This window comes from Balaenoptera ricei, chromosome 2, assembly GCF_028023285.1.
Source record: "Balaenoptera ricei isolate mBalRic1 chromosome 2, mBalRic1.hap2, whole genome shotgun sequence".
Classification (NCBI taxonomy): domain Eukaryota; kingdom Metazoa; phylum Chordata; class Mammalia; order Artiodactyla; family Balaenopteridae; genus Balaenoptera; species Balaenoptera ricei.
The window spans coordinates 102,148,803-102,173,451 of NC_082640.1; the positions used below are offsets into that span (position 1 = coordinate 102,148,803).

General features: G+C 37.7%; 1 protein-coding gene across 2 annotated transcripts in view; it reads left to right on the forward strand.

Moving 5' to 3' along the window:
* TTBK2 (tau tubulin kinase 2) overlaps nucleotides 1–24,649 on the forward strand; it is a 136,277-nt gene that overhangs the window by 84,597 nt on the left and 27,031 nt on the right. For both annotated transcript variants that reach the window (XM_059913496.1, XM_059913497.1), the window contains 3 exons: nucleotides 2,997–3,089; nucleotides 3,976–4,101; nucleotides 22,586–22,743. In XM_059913496.1, the coding sequence (XP_059769479.1) occupies nucleotides 2,997–3,089; nucleotides 3,976–4,101; nucleotides 22,586–22,743 (377 nt within the window). The remainder of the gene's footprint in view (nucleotides 1–2,996; nucleotides 3,090–3,975; nucleotides 4,102–22,585; nucleotides 22,744–24,649) is intronic.

The window sequence follows — 24,649 nt, forward strand, 5'->3', positions numbered from 1 at the left end:
CTGCACGCAGCAACGAAGACCCAACGCAGCCAAAAATAAATAAATTTAAAAAAAATAATAACTTGACCAATGCTAAATGTAATAGGAAGAGAATGCTGTGGTTTTATATGCTATGCTTCAGTTAATTTGGTTTCTTAGGATGTGATTATAAATTGAAAATAGGAAAAGTATTTTTATCAGTGTGTAGCACTCTGCCAAGCATTTTAACTCATTTGGTTTGATTCAGTGTTGCTTTATTTTATGGTATTTAGTTAATTATTCTACCTTGAAAAGAAAGTATGCATCCTCCAGATAGATTTTTGCAGAAGTTTAGAAGTACTATGCTTTCTAATTAATTCTATTAAAGAATATGTCCACATTGGAATCTTTGGAATAGGACATTCTTTTTGAGATAAGCATAAACATTTTCAGAGATCATAATAGCTATATAAACATTTTCAAAATAGCTACTAGAAAGAGATTTTATATATATATATATATATATATTTTTTTTTTTAATTTGAAGAGTAGAGATTTCTTCTAAAAGCCTTTCCAGCATAGAGTACTCTATCAGTTGCTCTGTTAACCTGCTTATTAATCTTGGTAGAGAAATTTGATAGTGTATAGCAGTGGTTCTTACCACTTACCCTTCTTTTCTGCTCCCAACACACCTGAGGAGTAGAATGCTTTACACAGTAACACAGCTTCACAACAGTGATTGTCAGTGTATGTGGTGACACCGGAGTGCAGCTAATGGAACCTTGAGAGGGTCTTGTCTAATTTAAAAAGAATTCCCAGGTAATTCTAAAATATACTTCTTTCTTCCATACTCTGCAACCATGATTGGATAATTTCTAAACTTAATACACCGCATTTCTATTTTTTGGGTACCTAAATTTTAAACTTTTTTTTTTTTAAGTAGAAGCAGGTTTATTTAGAGAATCTTAAACTTTTAACGTAAATAATTCCCAAACGATACAAGGACTTTTCAAGATACTTGAAGAAATCTGTTTACTTCATCTCATTGTTTTCCTTCATTTTAATCCTTTGTTAATATTTGTTTTATGTCAGTACTTGGAAGAAATTATTTTACTTTCCTCTGGTTCTATGGTTGCTACTGAGATCTTTGTCCATGTATTGTTGTTCCTTTGTATTTAATTTGTCCTTTTTTTCTTGACTACTTTTGATATCTTCTCTTTGTCTTTGGTGTCCTGCAGATATGTTCAAATGTGCCTTGGTGTGGATTTCTTTATATTTATTTTGTTTTGAGATTTGTTTTGCTTCCTGAACATTCACATCTTTCATCTATTCTGGAAGATTCTCAGACATTGCTTGTTTAAATGTTGCCTCTTTTCCTTTCTCTCTGTACCTTTATTTTCATATCTCCAAATTGATGTGTATTAAACCTTCTTGTTCTGTCTTCCATGCCTTTTAAGTTCACTCTCAGATTTTCTCTTTTGGTCTCTTTTTTGCATTCTAGATAATTTCTTCAGATCTGTCTTCTAGTTCATTAATTCTTTTTTTCTGGTGTGTTTGATCAGCTTTTAACCTGTCCATTGAGTGTGGGTTTTTGTTGTTGGTGGTGGTGGTGATGGTGTTTTGGCCGTGCCACGCAGCTTGTGGGATCTTAGTTCCCTGACCGGATATTGAACCCGGGCCCTTGGCAGTGAAAGCACCTAACCACTGGACCGCCAGGGAATTCCCTAACCATCGAGTTTCTAATTTCATATTTGTGCTTTTTATTTCTAAATGTTCTTTTTAGTCCTTTTATAAATCTAATTGGTCTTTTTATTTGCAGGGAGATAATATGCTTCCTTTCTTGTGACTTTGATTCTATTTTTTAAACATTTTAAATATCTTATTTCATATTCTGTATCTTATAATTCCATTCTGAAATTCTTGGATATCTAATTCTGTTCTTTATAGTTTTTCTTGCCATTAGTTTATGGTAGCTTGCTTTCTAATATATTTTATAATTTCAAGTAATGAACTTATATTTGGTGGGGCTTTATCTATAGGAATTCAATTAGGTCTGAATTTAAGGGTATCTTGAGAGGATTTTCATTTGCATCTATCATTACTGTAGGACAGGATCACCCAGAAAACACTTAATTTCTGGGCCTGGTTTCCTGGACCACACAAACAATATAAATTTAAACCCCAGATCTGAGTGAGGGGTAGTCCTATGGTAACAAATTCTCAGGGCAAATTTTTTTTAACCACTCACTTTATCTTTTTGATAGTGGTCAAATTTTACAGAAAAAAATTATCGTAGTATAACATACATACCAAATACTGCACTAAAGATAGTCCTTTGAGGGTCCTAGCTATATGTTGGGGGTAGAGGTGGGGAAGTGTCTCAGTTACAAATCCTGTCTTGTGTAGGCTCAATGCTTTTACACCTGTCCCCTTCATGATTGATAAAACCCTTGTTGATAAACCTATGACAAATGCCCCCAAAACAGCCAAAGCCAGAGCTTCAGTATTAGGTTGCTTCTCACGTTTCCAGCTTTCTTTTAATTTTAGCTCTTAAGATTTCCTTTGCTTTTTTTTTTTTTTAATTATTGTAGTAAAGAACACATAACATTAAATTTACCACCTTAACCATTTTTAGGTATACAATTCAGTAGTGTTAAGTATATTCATATTATTGTGCAACAGATTTCTAGAACTTTCTCATTTTGCAACACTGAAACGGTACCCACTAAACACTAATTCCCCTCTCCCCCTTCCTCCGAGCCCTTGGCAACCACCTTCCTATACTAATTAGTGAACTCATTTATTAATTAATGGGCTCTTAATTATTTCCAGCATTTCTGGGTTTTGGGATGTTCTTTGTATCAAAAGTTTTTCAGTATATCTGTTATGTAGATTGCTGTATAGCTATACATATACATAGATATACCTACCAGATAGTTTTACAGGAAAATGAAACACAATAGTTAAGCCTTAGACAATGTAATGTACTCACAAGGAGTGGTAATGTAATGTGACTGAATTCTCTTTTGCTTATGAAGGAAATGGGAAGACATGATGACCTTTGGTCCTTATTCTACATGTTGGTGGAATTTGTGGTTGGTCAGCTGCCTTGGAGAAAAATAAAGGACAAGGTAATTTTGGAAATGGAAATGTTAGGACTTCCCTGGTGGTTCAGCGGTTAAGACTCCACGCTCCCAGTTCAGAGAGCCTGGGTTCGATCCCTGGTCAGGGAACTAGATCCCACATGCCACAGCTAAGAGCCTGCATGCCGCAGCTAAAGATCCCGCATGCCACAACTAAGACCCGGCACAGCCAAATAAATAAATAAATATTTAAAAAATAAAAATAAAACCTTTAAAAAGAAATGGAAATGTTAGTTTTGGTAGGGGAAGGAGTAAAAATTTCTGGGTAGGCATTTTTGTTGAGATTATACTTATGCATAAGAATTAAAAGTTACAAACATTTTCGCTATATCCCAATATGTATATTTTTCTTTCTATGAGCTGATATTAGAGATATAATTAATGTTATGACTTTTTTTATGTACATGGAGAATAGATACTAATTTAAGTACAATTGTCATTTCTGATTTGACTTCTAGCCCTCCCTCTTAGGTTTTATTTTTACTAGTTCTCTTTTTTTCTTTTTTATAAGTCAATTAGGCTTTTAGTTTTTAATTGTCACATTATATTGTTTGATTTGAAAACTATAAATGCATGTGTTGATAAAGAAAAGTAGACCAGATTTAAGGTCAGCTCTTTCTTTTGGGGAGCTATCTGTTCACTTATGCAGAACTGTGTTACCCCTTTGGTTCTGCACTACAGTCCCCTCCCCCTGCACCCTTAAAGCAGTGTGCATTAAGCTGTTAGCTATTAGTAAGAGCTCAGTTCTTGCTTTATGCTTAATTACCCACTGCCTCATTCTGTAGTACATACCCTTGAGACTGTTACTGAGAGGCTCTTAATGTGTAGCTGCCAAGAGAAATTGACTTTGGTTCCTTTTCTCTTTACTTCCCAGGAACAAGTGGGCTCTATTAAGGAGAGGTATGACCACAGGCTTATGTTGAAACATCTCCCTCCAGAATTCAGCATCTTTCTGGACCACATCTCCTCTTTGGATTATTTTACAAAACCAGACTACCAGGTAATCATCTTTGTGAGTTCTGTGGGTTAATTCTTCTCTCTCATTTAGTCTGTCTTCACTCATTGTACTGTTGAGGGTGCTGTAAATGAGTATGGGAAGTCCCTAGAATAATACTATTTTAATACATCCTGAGAAATGTGGTTAAATTGACTGATGATGACAGTGTCCACGTCCGCACGTGAGCGCACGTGTGTGTGTTTCCTCCCTTCTGGACGAACGTACTTTATTAGAGTTTTAGGTTTGTTCATCATGTAACATTTTAACTGTTCCTGCTGTGGTTCTTCTGGTGTATAGAATTGCTGGTAGTTCAAATTATGAAAATCCTATAGCTAATTTATTGACCAGAAGGAAATGTCCAACTAGGTAATGTATCTGTCGAGGGCTTGAGGGCTGCATAGTGTATGTTAATATGCTATGGGGCAGCAGTCAGTGAAGATTACTGGCTCCGTTTTGTCTGTGGTGAGTGAAACATTTCCTCAGAGCATCAGTTAATGAGGCCTTACAAGGGTGACTAGGATTACCACAAATTGCATCCCTAACCCCAACCAGCTAGATTTCAGAAGATTCTGTTGCTCTCAGGGGGAACTTGGTCAGAGCTTAATGCAAGATAATCACTACCACTGAAAACATAAATGCAAGGCACACACTGATTAATAATAATAATTTAAAAAAATATATTAGTGTATCATTTTTATCTACAAAGGACAACATATAGGCTTTACTGCCTGTTAATGAAAGTTTCATATTCTGAAGTGTTGTCAGTGTCAAAAGACTAAAAGATTGTCTACAGCACAGTGAACTTATTTGCATATAATAACTAGTTCTTTGTGAAAATGCAGCTTTTGTAATATATACAGAATATAAAGCAGAGAGGCAACATACAGCCTTGGGTCCTTAGAGACCTTAAGTAGGTGAGCCTGTGTTATTCTTGTCTATATGGCTATTTGAGTTATAAACTGTATAGGCTAACAAATGGAGGAAATACATTGTATATGAGTCACTTTGGAATATGTTCTCATTTATATTTTATGGGTTTTCTAAAATGCAGAGAGTTCACGTTACTTGCAATAAAATAATGAAATTTTACTTGTAAGACTAGATTCAGGAGGAGCTAGGAATTGTTACAACTTTCTCATCTTGGGTGCTAATAATTTTTTTATTGACAAAGCTTGCGTGCGAATATTAAAGTTTACACAGCAAAAAAAATTTTAATTACATTCTCTGCTTAGTTATGCCTACAATCTAAAGAAGACTAATGTTCACCAGCTAAAGTTTGAAACTTAGACCTATAATTAATTTAATTTAAATTAACAAAATATTGTTCTCAGGTTTTTCATTTGGACAATCTCTAAGGGGAATCTCTGTGTTTCTGTCACCTGATAACAAAACAAAATATAGTAATTTCCCTATTTTAGGAAGAGAGAGAGCAGGCATAACATTTTCATTGTTTCACAGATTCTATAAATAATCTGCTTCTCTTTTGCTCTCTGATTTTCCGTAAGCAGTGAGTGGGAGCAGAGGACAGGTAGATGGGAGAAGGGTAATTGGGAAAAAGATGTTGGCATAAGTGACAGGTGTATTCTGATGACTAGTATCAATGTGATGTCAGGTTCCAAAAAGATCTGACCTTTGCAGTTTCTGTCTCTTGCTTTCCTCACAATGCTCTGCTGCAGTCTTCATTTTGAGAAAAATTACTTTGTTTGTTTTAATTTTTATTTTATTTATTTATGTGGTTGCGCCGGGTCTTAGTTGCGGCATGCGGGCTCCTTAGTTGTGGCATGTGAACTTTTAGTTGCGGCATGCGTGTGGGATCTAGTTCCCTGACCAGGGATCAAACCCGGACCCCCTGCATTGGGAGTGCGGAGTCTTAACCACTGCGCCATCAGGGAAGTCCCCTCTACTTTGAATCTGAATGTTCTTGCGAACTGATGGTTAATTTTACAGTTTGGAATTCTGAATATGACTTTAATTACTGTTCTTTCAGAATTTTAAATTCCTTATGGAACAACCAGTGTAGTTAACAACAACAACAAACCTCCTCCAACAGCAAGCATACGAGTACTTAGTGTGACTGCTTCCCTAGTGTTATCAAAGGTCAAATAACAGTATGTCTCCAACTTTATATATTCTGAGACAAGACCAAAGTAAATATATTTTATAATCAAAGCGTTAAATGATGCTGTTTTCCAAAGCCACTTTCACTGTGAATGTCTGTGTTTGTGAATCCTTAAACATCATAGTTTCTTGCCAGAGAACATTATTTTAAGTTGCATATGGCCAGCACATTACCAGTAACCTGCTAGTGCTCACTCTGACAGCATGTGCAGACCTAGAGAGGAGAGCTGTTTGCTTTCTACCGGGAATCTTTTATGCATGTCTTAGGTTGAATAAAGGCTGACACTTGCTTTGGGAAAGCTTTATGGTGTTTTGGGAAATTACACCCAAGTTTATACTTAGTATTTATGTATGTCTGTCTTACCTACTGGCTTTTAAATCCTGGGGGTACAGACATGTCTTATTTTGTTTTTTTATTCCATACTACCCTGGCACTGTGCCTGGCACCCAAATTTTCAACAAATGTTAGGAAGATTGAATTGAATCTTACTTTGCCTAATAATCTCCTACTCAGGAAATATAAGAAAAATCAGCTCTCATGAGTGCATAAATACTGTTTTCTGTCTGTTAAACTAAAGGTGAAGATGTTAGAATTATAGTCAAGATTAAAGCAGATATCTTATTATGAATACAGTTAGCCCTCAATATCTGCAGGGGTTTGGTTCCAGGACCCCTGGGGATCATGGGTTCTCAAGTCCCTTATATAAAATGGCATAATATTTGTATATAACTTATGCACATTCTCTCGTATACTTTAAGTAATCTCTACATTACTTATAATACCTACTATAGTGTAAATGCTATGTAAATAGTTGCTGGTAAGTTTTGCTTTTTGGAACTTCCTGGATTTTTTAATATTTTTGATCTAGTTGGTTGAATCCTCGGATATAGAACCTACAGATTGTTTTTGTTATTAGATTTTGAAAGAGTATATCAACTATAAGAGATGAGTGCTGGGCCATGAATCTTCTCTGGTGATAAAATTGTATAGAACTATACACACACAAGTACATGTAAAACTGGTGAAATTTGATAAACTGTCTGGGTTGTAGCAATGTCATTTTCCTGTTTTTGATATTGTACTCTAGTTATTTAAGATGTTACTGTTGAGGCAAACTGGGTAAAGGAGACTTCTTTGTACTATTTTTACAATTTCCTAGGAATCTATAATTATTTCAAATTAAAAGTTTAAAAAAAGTGCTGGGTCAACATTTTCAGAAATGTAGATAGTGATTAAAACATTCGATCTTGTTGTTGCCACCTTATAATTTAAATAAAAATTTTAAAGTATTTTGAGAAAGGGAGATATTTCTGAGGGGTGCCTAGGAAAATGTTATCAACCTTGAATTCCACCACAGGGCTCCTCCTGTAGGTGACACTGTTACTAGTTAATGGGAAACTAAGATAGCAGCATCAGATTAGATAAAGAAGAACCCTTGGTGCCTTTACACATTATTATCACAGTAACGATACACAGCGTTGTCACAATAATACCTGGGTAGTAGTATTATCCCTCTCTTATGAAAACTTAATTTAGACATGTTGCCTGGGAAAACTAGTGATGCTAGAGGTGGTATCTGAACCCCTTTCTGACTCATTCAATAAGGTCCAAACTCTTTCTAGTTTACCAACATGCCTTCCTTAGAGAGGTGGCCACGAACACAGCAGGCACTGTTAAGTAAATACTAACATGAGTGGCTAATAAAGTTGCAGGGAAAGAACTAAAAAGTTATATGAAAAATTATCAGAAATTATTGTCAGTAACTAATAGGATCACATGATCCTGACATAAGAACAAAAAAAGTATCTTTATTAGAGTGTCAGATTATGTTAAGCATCATTTAGCAAATTGAGAAGACTAATGAAACCCGTAAATATACACACCATTGGTGAGCCTGAAACTAAAATGTGTCTATCAGCCAGTTCACACACTGACACAGCATTGCTAAAATCAGAGGATATGAGCGAGGAAATCCAAAGCCAACTAAATGTCATTAATCTTGTTAATATACTTTCCAGGTTTAGGAATGGGACTATTTATACAGAGATTACATCAAAATTTAGCAGGCTTGCCTCTTGCTTTGGGGGACTTAGAGCCATTTTAGGATCCCCTGACTCTAATAATGACAAAGTTAAAATTTTTGGAAGGCACAGATGGGCTGCTTGTGAAGCAAACAAACAAGAGGTTGAGCTAGAGAAACAAGGGGGAACATCCCATAAAATAAGATGTGAAGGAAGGTCTCTCTCGCTTAAGCTGCCATTTAAGCTGAGCCCTAAAAAATGGGACTGTATTGGCCATGTGGAGAGCAAAGGCAAGAGGAAGAAGGTTACAAGTAAAAGGAAGAACATGAGCATAGGCTCTGATGTGAGAAAAGAACGGAAAGAAGACAAGTGGCTAGAATGTAGCAAATGAGGGGAGAAAGTGGTTTGAGACAAGATTGGAAAGTAAGGCAGAGGCCAGGTGATACAGGGCCTTGTCAGCCTTGTTAAGGAGTTTGATTTTATTCTAGTGCAACAGGAAACCTTGGAGTCTAATAAACAGGAGCATGGTGATCCAATTTGTGTTTGAAGAGGATTGCTTTTGTAATTGTGTGTGTTCAAATGAGGCAGAGGAGAATTAGAGACTACTTAGGAAGGTATTGAGAGAGGCTGAGCTATGCCTTAGAAAGAAAGAAATATTTTAAAAATCAGTGTCTTAACACCACAGAGGTTTATTTTTTGCTCACAGAACAGTGTAGTTAAGTCGGGCCTCTCTCCTGGGCAACTCTCAAGTGGTATCTTGAACATCCAGGCTCCACCCATATTTTGACACTGCTATCTTTAATCCATGGCCTTTACAGTCATCAGGAAAGGGAAGAACAAGTATGGATGATGGTTTAGGGGTTTCAGACCAGGCCTGAAAGTGATCTAAACACTTTGGCATATACCCCTGTGACCAGAACCCATTCACACTGGCTCAATTCTAACTGCAAGGGAGGCTGGTAGATAGTGTCTTCCTAGGCAAGGAAAGATGATGGTCTTGACTTGGATATAAGCAGTGGAGATGGAGAGAAGTGGATGAATTCTTGCTTTCCCTCTTTTAATTATCTCCTTTCATTCTCAGTTGTACTTATGTGTTCCATAAGTACCCCTCAGTGCAGTCAAATTGGACTCCTAGCACTTCTTCCAGCTTGTCCTGCCTGGAATGCCTGTGTTTCATAACGCTGCTTGTCTTGTGAAATTGAAGGCCTGACTCAGATGCCACAGTCTCCTCTGATTCCTTTCAGACAGGAGTGATTTCTTATGCTAAACTCTTATAGCGGTACTTTGTTTTCTCTCTTTACTAGATAAATTCCATTAGAGCCAGTACCTTGCACATTTATCTCAGTTTTCTCAAGAAGTTAGCACAATGATAGGCATTTAATAAAAGTTTGCCAAATTGAATGAAATCTGCTTAATCTGATTATTGCTTCTGTTAAATGCAAACTCTCTGAAGAAAAGACTGTGTTTTCTTCACTCTTGCATTCCTAGTGCCCAGCGTAGTAGGCATTCAGTGTATGTCTGAGTCAATGAATGGGTATTTGGTATAACTATGTAGAATACAGCAGAGTCACAGAACATCCATGTTTACTTGACTCACTTAAATTCAGCTGCATATGCAGGAGATGGAACAATTTTAACGTGTCTGTGATTCTGCTTGCCCTTTGGCTCAGCCATGCCCTGTGTGCCTTTGTGAATCTGCTGTTCCCTCACTCTTTCTCTCATTCACAGCAGTCAGGCTGCACTGACTATGATTCTAATGTTTAAAAGGACAGTAATTTTGGGGGTACAATATAACCCCTAAATGTAGGTAGCTTCATGCACATTCATCTGAAGAAATAGAAGTCTCTCCCAATGCTGGAGAAAAAAATCTAGCTATTTTGCATCTAGTACAACTACTATCCTGTACTTTATTTATGGGCATCTTAAGAAGCTTTCAAGGATAATTTCAACTTTATACTGTTTTTGCCTTGCCTGATATGTGGTCAGACCACTCAAGATGGCTGTTCTCTTGCTCTCTGTACATCCCCTGCTCGACCAGTCCCTGCTTCATCTACACCGTGCTCACATGAATGGCCTTGCCCCCTGGCCCAGCTTGTGATTATTCTAGTTCTTAGGCCAGAACAGCTCCACCTGCTAGTTTATTAAAGGGAAACATCAGCCCTTGTGATGGTCATTAATCTGAGGGGCTGTGAGGGACTTGCCCCAGTTGCTGGTTTCCCTGGCAACTGATGAGCCAAGCTGACATCAATTTCCCCTATCAGTGGTAGCCTCCTTCTTCCCCTAGTAGTGAAGATTGCTGCCATGACCTGCCTGCTGTCTGCCATGCACCGTGGGGTGTTGCTCCAGGACCCTCTTGCTGCGGACATGTAAGGTTCCCTTTCTAATAAACCACTGATGTCTCTGGCACTGTCTCTTGGCTCTTTCTTCAGTCTTGAGGCCTGGCAGGTACAGGGCTTGCAGGCCTGTGGGGTGCAGCTCAACACCTGCTGACTGGCTGTAACTCTAACATGGCGGAAATGGCACTGCACTTAAAAGAGCTGTTTCAGTTGGTGCTTTGCTACACACCATTTGTATGGCCTTTCTAAACCTGTTTTCTTGTCTGTGAAATGGTGAAAATGCCTACCCCACAGTGTTGTTAAGATTTTAATGAGGTAATTGCGAGAATGTTTTGTAAATTGTAAAGCATCATGTAAATGAAAGTGGTTTTACATGTACCTCAGTGACACACTGCGTTTGCTTATAATTATCGCACTTTTCTTCATTCTTGTATTGTACTCAACGTTACTTCTTTGTTAATAGAATTTCTGTTTCCTTTATGCTGCTTTGTCCTGTTATGGCAAAAAGGAAATGTTGCTTACCTTTTTCATTGAGCTTTTTAGGAGGCATCGAGAAGCTTAGACATTGCCAGTTTACCTTGTGGGCTGATGAGCACCTGGAAGAAATGACATTGGTATCAGGCAGCACAGTGGCTGAGCGACCATGCTGCCTCACACTGCCTCAGGTCCCCTGGGGTGGCCGACCAAGGGGCACTCCTGAGTCATCCTGGTATCTTATAAGTGGTGAAAACAGCCTAAAACTCTGAAGCTTCTTCAACTAACTCTCTTTATTTGATCTTTCTTTTTTTGGTTCTGTTCTCCAAAGGATGCGTGCAATGTAATTTTTTTTTTCCCTCTACCAATGCTGCTAAAAAACCCCCAGAAGAGGAGAGAAATCTAGAACCTGTGCATTTCTTTTCCTCTATTGCATCTACTTATCACTGAAGTGAGGCAGTTTCTTTTGCCGTAAATAGTCTGTCTTTGAATCAGCCAAGCCAGCATTGTCATTGTGCTCTGCTGGTTAAGTGCTTTACTGATCCATTAATTTACCATTTATTAACTGAGAAGGAATCAGGCTTCTCAGTCCTCAATATCACGTTGCAAATAGTTCTTGTTTTTCAAAGACTGGACTTTGTCTGCGTTTTCTTTGAAAGGGCAAACTGGGATTTCATGTGGAGATAAATATGATAAAGCTATTGATTGCATTTGTGCTAAGGATAAGAGGAGGGGTGCTTCCCTAAGACATTATGTCTATGTCAGATGAATGATTGCTATAAAGAATAAGGGTATTGCCCTGCCCACTCGAGCCTGGGAAACCTGCTGAGCTCCCAGGCCAGGTCCCCTGCCCTCCAAAGAACCCTCCAGGCCACGTGGATCCTGGGGGCAGAGGAGGGAGGCCCTCCTAGGGGAAAACAGGAGAGGCAGGAGGGAGGGGCCCTTCAGGACCAGAGGAGCAGGAGCGGGAGAGGAGCAGAGGGTGTTTGCCTCACCCACTAGGGCCCAGGAAGCCTGCTGGGCTCCCAGGCCAGGTCCCCCACCCTCTGAGACCAGAGGCACGCCTGGACCCCTTCTGTTCCATTGAGCCTAAGCCCCACACCCCTCCAGGGCCTTTTCCAGCCCTGTGGGTCCTAAACATAGGCCCCGCCCACTGCCCAAACCCCACCCCTGCCTAGACCCTGCCCGCCACAGGTAAGGCTTTTTCCACCTTTTTTTTTATTATTGTGCTTCTGTTTTACCTTCCAGTTGTTGTTTCATCTATATTTTCATTTTTTCATAGTCTTTCTAATATATCTGTTAGTTTCCTAGTCTAATTTTATTTTTTACTCTTTGTTATTGTTCTTTATTTTTTTGCCACCCCATGCGGCTTGCGGGATCTTGGTTCACGAGCTGGGGGGCGTCAGGCCGAAGCTCCTGCGGTGGGAGCTCCGAGTCCGAACCACTGGACTAACAGAGAACCTTAGACCCCAAGGACTGTTCATCGGAGTGAGGTCTCCCGGAGGTCCTCATCTCGGCACCGAGACCCAGCTCTACCCAACAGCCTACAAACTCCACTGTTGGAAGCCTCAGGCCAAACAACCAGTAAGAGAGGAACACAATCACACCCATCAAAAAAAAAAAAAAAAGAGACAGCAAAAAATATATCACAGATGAAGGAGCAAGGTAAAAACCTACAAGACCAAATAAATGAAGAGGAAATAGGCAATCTACCTGAAAAAGAATTCGGAGTAATGATAGTAAAGATGATCCAGAATCTTGGAAATAGAATGGAGGCACGGATTGAGAAAATACAAGAAATGTTTAACAAAGATCCAGAAGAACTAAAGAACAAACAAACAGTGATGAACAACACAATAACTGAGATGAAAAATACACTAGAAGGAGTCAATAACAGAATAACTGTGGCAAAGGAAAGAATAAGTGAGCTGGAAGACAATATGGTGGAAATAACTGCCGAGGAGCAGAATAAAGAAAAAAGAATGAAAAGTATTGAAGACAATTGCAGAGACCTCTGGGACAACACTAAACACACCAACAGTCAAATTATAGGGGTCCAAGAAGAAGAAGAGAAAAAGAAAGGGTCTGAGAAAATATTTGAAGAGATTATAGTGGAAAATTTCCCTAACATGGGAAAGGAAATTGTCACCCAAGTCCAGGAAGCACAGAGAATAAACCCTAGGAGAAACACACCAAGATACATATTAATCAAGATAACAAAAATTAAATTCAAAGAAAAAATATTAAAAGCAGCAAAAGGAAAAATAAAAAATAACATACAAAGGAATCCCCATAAGGTTATCAGCTGATTTTTCAGCAGAAACTCTGCAGGCCAGGAGGGAGTGGCAGGATATACTTAAAGTGATGAAAGAGAAAAACCTACAATCAAGATTACTCTACCCAGCAAGGATCTCATTCAGATTCAACAGAGAAATCAAAAGCTTTTCAGACAAGCAAAAGCTAAGAGCATTCAGCACCACCAAACCAGCTTTACAGCAAATGCTAAAGAAACTTCTCTAGGCGGGAAACACAAGGGAAGAAAAAGACCCACAAAAACACACCAAAACAATTAAGAAAATGGTAATAGGAGCATACATATTGATAATAACCTTGAATGTAAATGGATTAAATGCCCCAACCAAAAGACACAGACTGGCTGAATGGATACAAAAACAAGACCCATATATATGCTGTCTACAGGAGACCCACTTCAGACCTAGGGACACATACAGACTAAAATTGAAGGGATGGAAAAAGATACTCCATGCAAATGGAAATCAAAAGAAAGTTGGAGTAGCAATACTCGTATCAGATAAAATAGACTTTAAAATAAAGACTGTTATAAGAGATAAGGAAGGACACGACATAATGATCAAGGGATCAATCCAAGAAGAAGATATAACAATTATAAATGTTTATGAACCCAACATAGGAGCACCTCAGTACATAAGGCAAATGCTAACAGCCATGAAAGGGGAAATCGACAGTAACACAATAATAGTAGGGGACTTTTAACACCCCACTTACACCAATGGACAGATCATCCAAACAGAAAATAAATAAGGAAACAAAGCTTTAAATGACCCAATAGACCAGATAGATTTAATTGGTATTTATAGAACATTCAACCCAAAAGTGGCAGAATATAGTTTCTTCTCAAGTGCACACGGAACATTCTCGAGGATAGATCACATCTTGGGTCACAAATCAAGCCTTGGAAAATTTAAGAAAATTGAAATTGTATCACGCATCTTTTCTGACCACCATGCTATGAGATTGGAAATCAATTACAGGAAAAAAACTATAAAAAACACGAATACATGGAGGCTAAACAGTGCACTACTCAATAACCAAGAGATCACTGAATAAATCAAAGAAGAAATAAAAAAATACACAGAAACAAATGACAACGAAAACACGACGACCGAAAACCTATGGGATGCAGCAAAAGCAGTTCTAAGGGGGAAGTTTATAGCAATTCAATCTCACCTCAAGAAACAAGAAAAATCTCAAATAAACAATCTAACCCTACACCTAAAGCAACTAGAGAAAGAAGAACAAAGAAAACCCAAAGTCAGTAGAAGGAAAGAAATCATAAAGATCAGAGCAGAAATAAATGAAATAGAAACAAAGAAAACAGTAGTAAAGATCAATAAAACTAAAAGCTGGTTCTTTGAGAAGATAAACAAAATTGATAAACCATTAGCGAGACTCATCAAGAAAAAGAGGGAGAGGACTCAAGTCAATAAAATTAGAAATGAAAAAGGAGAAGTTACAAGAGACACCGCAGAAATACAAAACATCCTAAGAGACTACTACAAGCAACTCGATGCCAATAAAATGGACAACCTGGAAGAAATGGACAAATTTGGGAAAGGTACAATTTTCCAAGACTGGACCAGGAAGAATTAGAAAATATAAACAGACCTATCACGAGTAATGAAATTGAAACTGTAGTTAGAAATCTTCCAACAAACAAAAGTCCAGGACCAGATGGCTTCACAGGCAAATTCTATCAAATATTTAGAGAAGAGCTAACACCAATCCTTCTCAGACTCTTCCAAAAAATTGCAGAGGGAGGAACACTCCCAAATTCATTCTACGAGGGCACCATCACCCTGATACCAAAATCAGAAAAAGATACCACAAAAAAAGAAAATTATAGACCAATATCACTGATGAACATAGATGCAAAAATCCTGAACAAAATACTAGCAAACAGAATCCAACAGCATATTAAAAGGATCATACACCATGGCCAAGTGGGATTTATCCCAGGAATGGCAAGGATTCTTCAGTATACACAAATCAATCAATGTGATACACCATATTAACAGATTAAGGAATAGAAATCATATGATCATCTCAAAGATGCAGAAAAAGCTTTTGACAAAATTCAACACCCATTTATGATAAAAACTCTCCAGAAAGTGGGCATAGAGGGAACCTACCTCAACATAATAAAGGCCATATATGACAAACCCATATCAAACATCATACTCCATGGTGAAAAACTGAAAGCATTTCCACTAATATCAGGAACAAGACAAGGATGTCCACTCTCGCCACTCTTACTTAACATAGTTTTGGAAGTCCTAGCCACGGCAATCAGAGAAGAAAAAGAAATACAAGGAATACAAATTGGAAAAGAAGAAGTAGAACTGTCACTGTTTGCAGATGACATGATACTATACATAGAAAATCCTAAAGATGCCACCAGAAAACTACTAGAACTAATCAATGAATTTGGTAAGGTTGCAGGATACAAAATTAATACACAGAAATCTGTTGCATTTCTATACACCAACAATGAAAGATCAGAAAGAGAAATTAAGGAAACAATCCCATTTACCATTGCAACAAAAAGAATAAAATGCCTGGGAATAAACCTACCTAAGGAGGCAAAGACTTGTACTCAGAAAACTATAAAACACTGATGAAAGAAATCAAAGATGACATAAACAGATGGAGAAACAGACCATGTTCTTGGATTGGAAGAATCAATACTGTGAAAATGACTATACTACCCAAAGCAATCTAAAGATTCAATGCAACCCCTATCAAACTACGAATGGCATTCTTCGCAGAACGAGAACAAAAAGTTTTACAATTCGTATGGAAACACAAAAGCCCCCGAATAGCCAAAGCAATCTTGAGAAAGAAAAACAGAGCTGGAGTAATCAGGCTCCCAAATTCAAACTATACTGCAAAGCTACAGTAATCAAGACAGTATGGTACTGGCACAAAAACAGAAATATAGATCAATGGTACAGGATGGAAAGCCCAGAGATAAACCCACGCACATACAGTCACCAAATTTATGACAAAGGAGGCACGAACATACAGTGGAGAAAAGACAGCCTCTTCAATAAGTGGTTCTGGGAAAACTGGACAGCTACTTGTAGAAGAATGAACTTAGAACACTACCTAACACCATATACAAAAATAAACTCCAAATGGACTAAAGACCTAAATGTTAAGACCAGACACTATAAAACTCTTAGAGGAAAACATAGGAAAAACACTCTTTGACATAAACCACAGCAAGATCTTTTTTGATCTACCTCCTAGAGTAATAAAAATAAACAGATGGACCTAATTAAATTTAAAAGCTTTTGCACAGCAAAGGGAACCATAAACAAGACGAAAAGACAACCCTCAGAATTGGAGAAAATATTTGCAAACAAATCAATGGACAAAGGATTAATCTCCAAAATATACAAACAGCTCATAGAGCTCAATATCAAAAAAAACAAACTATTAAAAAATGGGCGGTGTTGGGCAAAGTAGGTCACGTGGCCAAGCCCAGAGTCAGTGTAGGAGAGCAGTATCAAAAAAAAAAAACAAAAAAACAAAAATGGGTGGAAGACCTAAATAGACATTTCACCAAAGAAGACATACAGATGGCCAAGAGGCACATGAAAAGATGCTCAACATTACTAATTATTAGAGAAATACAAATCAAAACTACAATGAGATATCACCTCACACTGGTCAGAATGGCCATTATCAAAAAATCTAGAAACAATAAATGCTAGAAAGGGTGTGGTGAAAAGGGAACCCTCCTGCACTGTTGGTGGGAATGTAAATTGATACAACCACTATGGAGAACAGTGTGGAGGTTCCTTAAAAAACTAAAAATAGAACTACCATATGACCCAGCAATCCTACTAGTGGGCATATACCCTGAGAAACCCATAATTCAAAAAGAGATATGTACCACAGTGTTCATTGTGGCACTATTTACAATAACCAGGACATGGAAGCAACCTAAATGTTCCATTGACAGATGAATGGATAAAGAAGATGTGGCACATATATACAATAGAATATTACTCAGCCATAAAAAGAAATGAAATTGAGTTATTTGTAGTGGGGTGGATGGACCTGTAATACAGAGTGAAGTAAGTCAGAAAGAGAAAAACAAATACTGTATGCTAATGCATATGTATGGAATCTAAAAAAAAAAAAAAGGTACTAATGAACCCAGTGGCAGGGCAGGAATAAAGATGTAGACATAGAGAATGGACTTGAGGACACAGGGGTGAGGGGGAAGCTGGGGTGAAGTGAGAGTAGCATTGACATATATACACTACCAAATGTAAGATAGATAGCTAGTGGGAAGCAGCCGCATAGCACAGGGAGATCAGCTCGGGGCTTCGCGATGACCTAGACGGGTTGGATAGGGAGGATGGGAGGGAGGCTCGAGGCTCGAGGGAGGGGATATGGGGATATATGTATGCATGTGGCTGATTCACTTTGTTGTACAACAGAAACTAACAGCATTGTGAAGCAATTATACTCTAATAAAGATGTAGTTAAAAAAAAAAAGAATAAGGATGTTCCAAGTGGTGGGATATTGCATCACGCATTTTTGGGACTACACATGCTTATGTATACAATTAATTTATTTTAGATAATGCATTTTTGTTAAATTTTTTCTTGTTATTAAAAGTAATACATATCATAATACAAGTTTGGAAATTACAGAAAATAGGAAGTCCAAATAATTCAGAATCTCATTACCCAGACATAGTACCTGATTTTTATGTACTTTTTTGTGTCTTGAATAATATGTTTTAGAAAAAGCATTTTATTGTATATCCCATTAGAATTAAGAAAAACAACTACCTCTTATTCGTAAGTGCAATCAGAAGGGAAATTGACACAAGTAATCAACAACAGTAGCCACATAAAAAGTAATATTGCATTGTTGTCTGTCCAGATCTTCCTCAGGTCCTCCCTCCTCTTTTCTTCCCCTTCCCGCCCACCCCCCCGGTTCCCCCCCAGTCTCCTTCCCCCAACCTCCTCCCTTTCCCTACTTCCGTTCAAGGAAGATTCACCTTCCTGATGATGTTATGCTTCTAGTGTTTCTCACACTATTTCACCAATTTCTCCTACTGCAGCAAAGTATGAGCATGTTCTCAAGAGGTCCGGGAACCGTCTTAAAGTGTCAGCCATAAGTCCACAATTTCTTTGTATTCTCTTGATTTATCCTAAAGGTTCCTATGAATTTTGCTTTCTAACTTCTTTGTGTTCATTGTATTATAAAATATCATATTAAATGTCTTACTCTGAGTAAAATTCTCCAGGAAGCTGTGCCACATTTATCAAATGACTTTAAACTCTCTCTGGCATATGGCTGCATCCCCTGAGGGTGCACGTTACCCTAATTTGAGAAACCTGGACTCTTTAGATAAATTTGTATTTTCTAAGAATACATTATTAAATAGAAGAATTAAAGGAGTCAGATATATACTAGATTTCCAGTGATTCTCAGTGGAGAGATATGGATCATGTCTTCCTAGAGGGAAGTGTCAGAATCATCTGGAAGGTTTTTTCAGATTTTGTTCTGCTTCCTTTTCAGTTTGAGAATTACTGCACAGTGAGCTCCTGTTCTGATTGGAAAGTGAAAGTGTTTTAATCCTCAGTAGTATTGGGCTATAAAAAAGGATGAGGACCACAAGTTTTATTTATTTATTTACACATACATACATATATGTGTATATGTATATTTGATTTCTAAGGTTAATGATTTATATTCTGAAATCTAGTTGAATGAGTAACTGAATTGAGTTTTCCGGTCTTATTATTTATTTTAGCCAAATGTGATATGATGAATTCAGTTACCAAAAAAAAAAAAAAAAAAAAAAAAAGGCCTTGCCTTGTCCTATTTCTACTATCCCAGTCTGTTGAAGTTTAGGATTTAGAGCAACCGTGGTCCTGAATTAGAAAATTATTCTGCTACATTAGAAATGTTTTGCTCTTTAAGGTATCTACAGAGCTCTAATCATCTGACCATTTGTTCCCAGTAGGGTGCCTTCAGTGCTTCAGTGCTTTTAGCTTTCCTTCTATTTCTTTTGTCATGTGCCCTCCATCCTTCTGCCTCCTGCTGCTGGTCTCAAGTTATCACCATCATAGTAACGAACTGTTTCTTATTTTTGGACCAATGGCATATGCTACATTTTCTAAGACATACAATACTATGATAAATGTAAGAAAAGAATTCCATCATCTGACAATAAAAACTGTTTAGGACCATGCCTATTGCCACGCAGTACAGGCAGAGCATTTAGCAGTAGCAGTCTGAGTATTCACACAGCAGAGCAGATGCTGCCTCGTGGATAGGGACTCCACTTTTCAGGAAAGAAACATGTCACTCTGTGGGAACCTATGAGAACCTCAATTTCCAGAGTTGGAAAGAGGTCCAAGGTCTGCTGTTTCAGTTCTCAGGTGCAGGGTTTCAATCCATCTTCCTTTCATCCTTTGTGTTTTCTAAAGCCCTCTACCTCTGACAATTTGGGAAGATCTGAGCTGTAACATCGATAACTTATGTCAACAAAAATAGGACCAAAATAAAAATTCCAAGGTTTTATAACTATGCCTTTCCCAATTCCTTTTAGCTTTTTAGTTTCCCTTTCTACATCTATTATTTTTTGGCAGGGAGGACTTAAAACAAAAGGTAGGATATGTGAATCTTTCAGCAAGTATTAGTACAAATAAACATTTATTCTCAAACTGTTTTTAGAGTACTATTTAAGGGTTCTGCACCCACAATTCCAATTTCTTTTTTTCCCACACCACCAAGCAATTCTCTGACACCAGCTGGATTCCTAAAATTTAACTCAATTCTGACACCATCTACCCAGAGATAAATAGCATCAGATTTCACAGATTAAGGACTCATTCCCACAAGACTACCTTCCACTTTAGATACCAGTTACAAGTCCTAGTTGTCATGTGTACTTCTGACTGACTGGCTATAAATTGGAGGTTGCCATGACCCCGTCCTTGGGTTTGATTAACTTGCTAGAGTGGCTCATAGGCCTTGGGAAGCCAATTTCCCCCCTAGATTACCAGTTAATTACAAAGGATATAACTCAAGCAGCCAGATGGAAGAACTGCATGTAACAAGGTATGAGGAAAGGGTGTGGAGCTTCCATGCCCTCTCCAAGGGCACCACTCTCAGTACCTCCACATGTTCACCAACCTGGAAGGTCTCTGAAGCCCATCCTTTTGGGTTTTTATGGAGGCTTCATTATATAGGAATGATTGATTAAATCATTGACCACTGGTAATTGATTCAACCTCCAACCCCTCTTCCCTCCCCTGGAGGCCAGGGGTGTGGGACTGAAAGTTCCAACCCTCTAATCACATGGTTGGTTCCTCTGGTGACCAGCCTCCATCCTTAGGTGCTTTCCAAAAGTCACCTTATTAACATAAACCCAGTTGTGGTAGAAAGGGGTTTGTTATGAATAACAAGACACCCATTTCACCTTTATGGCTCTGAAGTGATTTCAGGAACTGAGGAGTAGAGATCAAATACTATAACAAGAAATGCTCCCACTGCTCTTATCTCTCAGAAAATTTCAAGGGTTTTGGGAGCTGTGAGTCAGGAACTGTGGACAAAGACCAAATATATATGAGAAGTGTATTTTTGGTCCTGTAAATGACCAAATATTTATTTCATATAAATCACAATATGGCACTCTTAGACATAAGGCATTGGTTAGATACAGTGATGAGCAAGATCAGACATGTACCAGCCTCATGGAGCTTACAGTCTGGGTGAACTCAATTAAATAATCAAAAATAACTATAGTTTATAATTGGTAGCATTTGACCATCTCCTTGTTGAGGTGGTTTCTTCACTTGGTATCTAGAACACCACACACCTGTTTCCTACCTCACTGGCCACTCCTCGTTTTTTATTTTTATTTTTTTTGCTGAGTCCACCTCTTCTTTCCATCTAAATGTTGGAGTGCCCTAAGCCTTAGCCCTTGTTACCCACTCTCCTTAGATGATATCATCTAGTCATATGGCTTTAAATAATACCCATTAATATCAATATGCTGATGACTCTCAAATTTGTATCTATATTTGCTATTCCTCCCTAAACACCATAAAACTTTCAATATCCCAATCCTCACATTCACTGCTTTCCATCTCAGTAAATGGCACCACCGTTTACCCAGTGGCTCGGGACAGAAATATAAATTATTCTTTTATTCTTTCTTTACTTTCACAGCTTTCATCTAATCTCTCAGTAAGTTCTGTTGGCTCTACAAATTATGTCCAAATCCTACCACTTCTTATCATCTCCACTGTTACCATGCTGGCTCAGTTGACAGTAGCCTCCTAAATGGTCATCTCTTCCCAGCACCCTCATCCCCCTCCTATTTATGGCATCTGTTCTCTACTTCTTAGCCAGAGTAATCTCTTTAAAGCCTAAAACAGACCTTTGTAAAAAATCCTCCAGTGAAGAAGTGCTGATTTCAGGTCTGGGGCAGGAAATGTACAAGATGAATCTCTGAGGATAGGATACTAACAGAGTAAGAGAAATGATGAGATATTAATCCAATTTTAATCATAAAATTGAAAATGTTGCATACTGTCAAACATAAAGGAAGGTCTTTATGAGATCTTTCTCAATATTACATTAGACTTCTGGAATTTAAAGACAAAAATGGAGTAATATATAATATAAATAAAATAATAGAGCAGATTTCTTTTTGATAATTCATGTGCACACACACACACAGTTTAAGAATTTTTCAAACCCACAAAAAAATTCTAAGGCAGCACAATGAACTTTTATATGCCTCTTAACCTAGATATACCACCTGTTAACCCGGTCACTTATTTAAGTTGAATCATATATGCCCCTTTTTGACACACACAAAAAAGTGATCACATGGTTGAAACTGAATACACACATACACATACAATACACATTTCCTTTTGCCAAACCATCAGAAAGTAGGTTTTAAGTATGACGCTTCATTATTTATCTTCCAAGAAAAAATACATTATCCTACGTAACTAAAAACCAGTACCTCAACTGAGAAAAATCAATATTAATTGAATATCATCATCCATATATAACCCTTATTCAAATTCCCCTATTTGTATCATCAGGCTTTTTAAAAAAGTCATACTACTAAACTAATTTATGAGTCTGAGGTGCTTTTCTCTTATAGAATAAAGTGATTATGTTTACTGTTGGCTTACTCTAGTTTTTTCCTTTTGTGGTTTAGCTTCTTGCATCCGTGTTTGACAACAGCATCAAGACCTTTGGAGTAATTGAGAGTGACCCTTTCGACTGGGAGAAGACTGGAACTGATGGCTCCCTCACCACCACCACTACTTCTACCACTCCTCAGCTGCACACCCGCTTGACCCCTGCGGCAATCGGGTATGTCCTAAACAGGTGGTTCATCAGTGTCTTTCCTAGATGTGTTGTATCAATATTAGCAGAAATGTCTTTTATGCCATCCAGGTTCCCTCAGATGACCAAATGCTAAGACATAGGGATGCCTATGGGTTTCCTTGAATTAACGTTGCTCTTATATATGCCTTTGTTTGGATTTACTTTTCTTAGAAAGTACTTACAGATTGTACCGTGAAATGGCAGCTTAGAGCTTGTGTTACTCGTTAATGTTAGATGTACAGTAGATTTTCTTCAAAATGAGAAGGGGCATTTGTTGCATTTACTACTAAAGAATAGATGGGACCCCGGAACAAGAACAAGCCACAATTATTTCTGACTACACTGTGCTTAAGTTTAGTGGGAACAAAACGTGTAGCTACTCCTCTTATGAAAGTGATTAATTTTTGAGGTGTATTAGGAAGAGGTTAGTGTATTTCCATCTTCTTGGGGGTTTTTTTTGTTTGTTTTTGTTTTTTGATTTTTTTTTCCTCTGTATACATTAAATACAGTTGCTTTTGTTTGTTGTTTTTCTATTTTGGGGGGGTTGTCCTTTTTTCTGACCCCCTCCCTTTTTTTACCTGCTCTGGTTGGTTTAAAAGAAAAAGTAAATAGGGGAAAATCATCATACAATGAGCTAATTGGAACACTTCATCACTAATCCATTGCTTTGTTTTTACATTGAGATGAGATCACTAGAGCTTATTGAATCAGAAAAGCTTACATGGATTCATATAACTGGAGATGATATCCCTGATTAGTTAAAGAATTCTTAAATGTGAGACCTTGACTAGCTATAGTAGAATCACCACAGATGTTTGTTTAAAATACCCATTTGTAGGACTCACCCCAGACCTACTGAATCAGAATGTCTAGGGGTATGGCACAGAAGTCCATATGCATCAGATGTTTCTCATGCTTATCTGAGTTTGGGACTCACTGCACTATTCCAGCCACCCCATTTTACAAATGAGGAAATAATTCTAACTCTGAGTGAATCATCCAACTTTAGATAAAGATTAGTGACAGAGCTGGAGCCTGTGTAGAAATTTTGATTCTTGCTTTAATGCTTTTGTCCTCCTTCTCCTTTGATTGTTGTTAGAAATAAATCTCACACTTGCAAAAATCCAGGTGATAGCACTTCAGGGTAGCTGAAGTCAATGAATACATTTTAAGTTCCCATATCCCAAAGTTTTTTCCTAAAATAAGATAGAATAATAAGAAAGGAAAAATAAAACTACATAAAAGCTATGTCCTCAGCATAATTTGAAGACAAAGGATGCCCAAATCAAACTAACTGTAAGTAAAAAGAGAAAAAAACAAAACCCCAAGGCCTTATGTAATATCACTTATGCTCCTGCCTCACCCAGCCCTGCCACAAAGCTTAGTGAAGGCAGATCAATAAAAACTGTGGGAAGAGGAAAGTTAGCCCTGGGAATTAAGATTGATTTAAAACGAACACCAGAAAGACTAAATCTATCCGAAGAATGAAAATACTAAAAAGTATCCAGGTAGATCAGATAATAAACTACAGGGAGATAAAAATATTCATGATTCAAAACATGTAGCTTCTGGGGAAGAAAAAAAACAAAAAGGAAGAAATGCCCTTTGTCAGTTGAATGGTGAAGGAAAAAAACACATATCTGTTTGGGTCCAATCAGGAGAGAGAAATTACATAGTAATTTGAACAGGGAAAGATGATACAAAGAATTATTACCTATAACACAAAATTGGAATAACGTGGGATTGAATGAGTAGAGAGAACCGTAAAGAATACAGGAATAGCAAATATAAAGTGCTGCTCCTACTCCTAGGGCTGAATTAAGCATCCAAGGAAAAGCTCCCTCAGTCCCCACCCCAGGACTGAGTTCTGACCTTGTTGGTGAGGGTATGT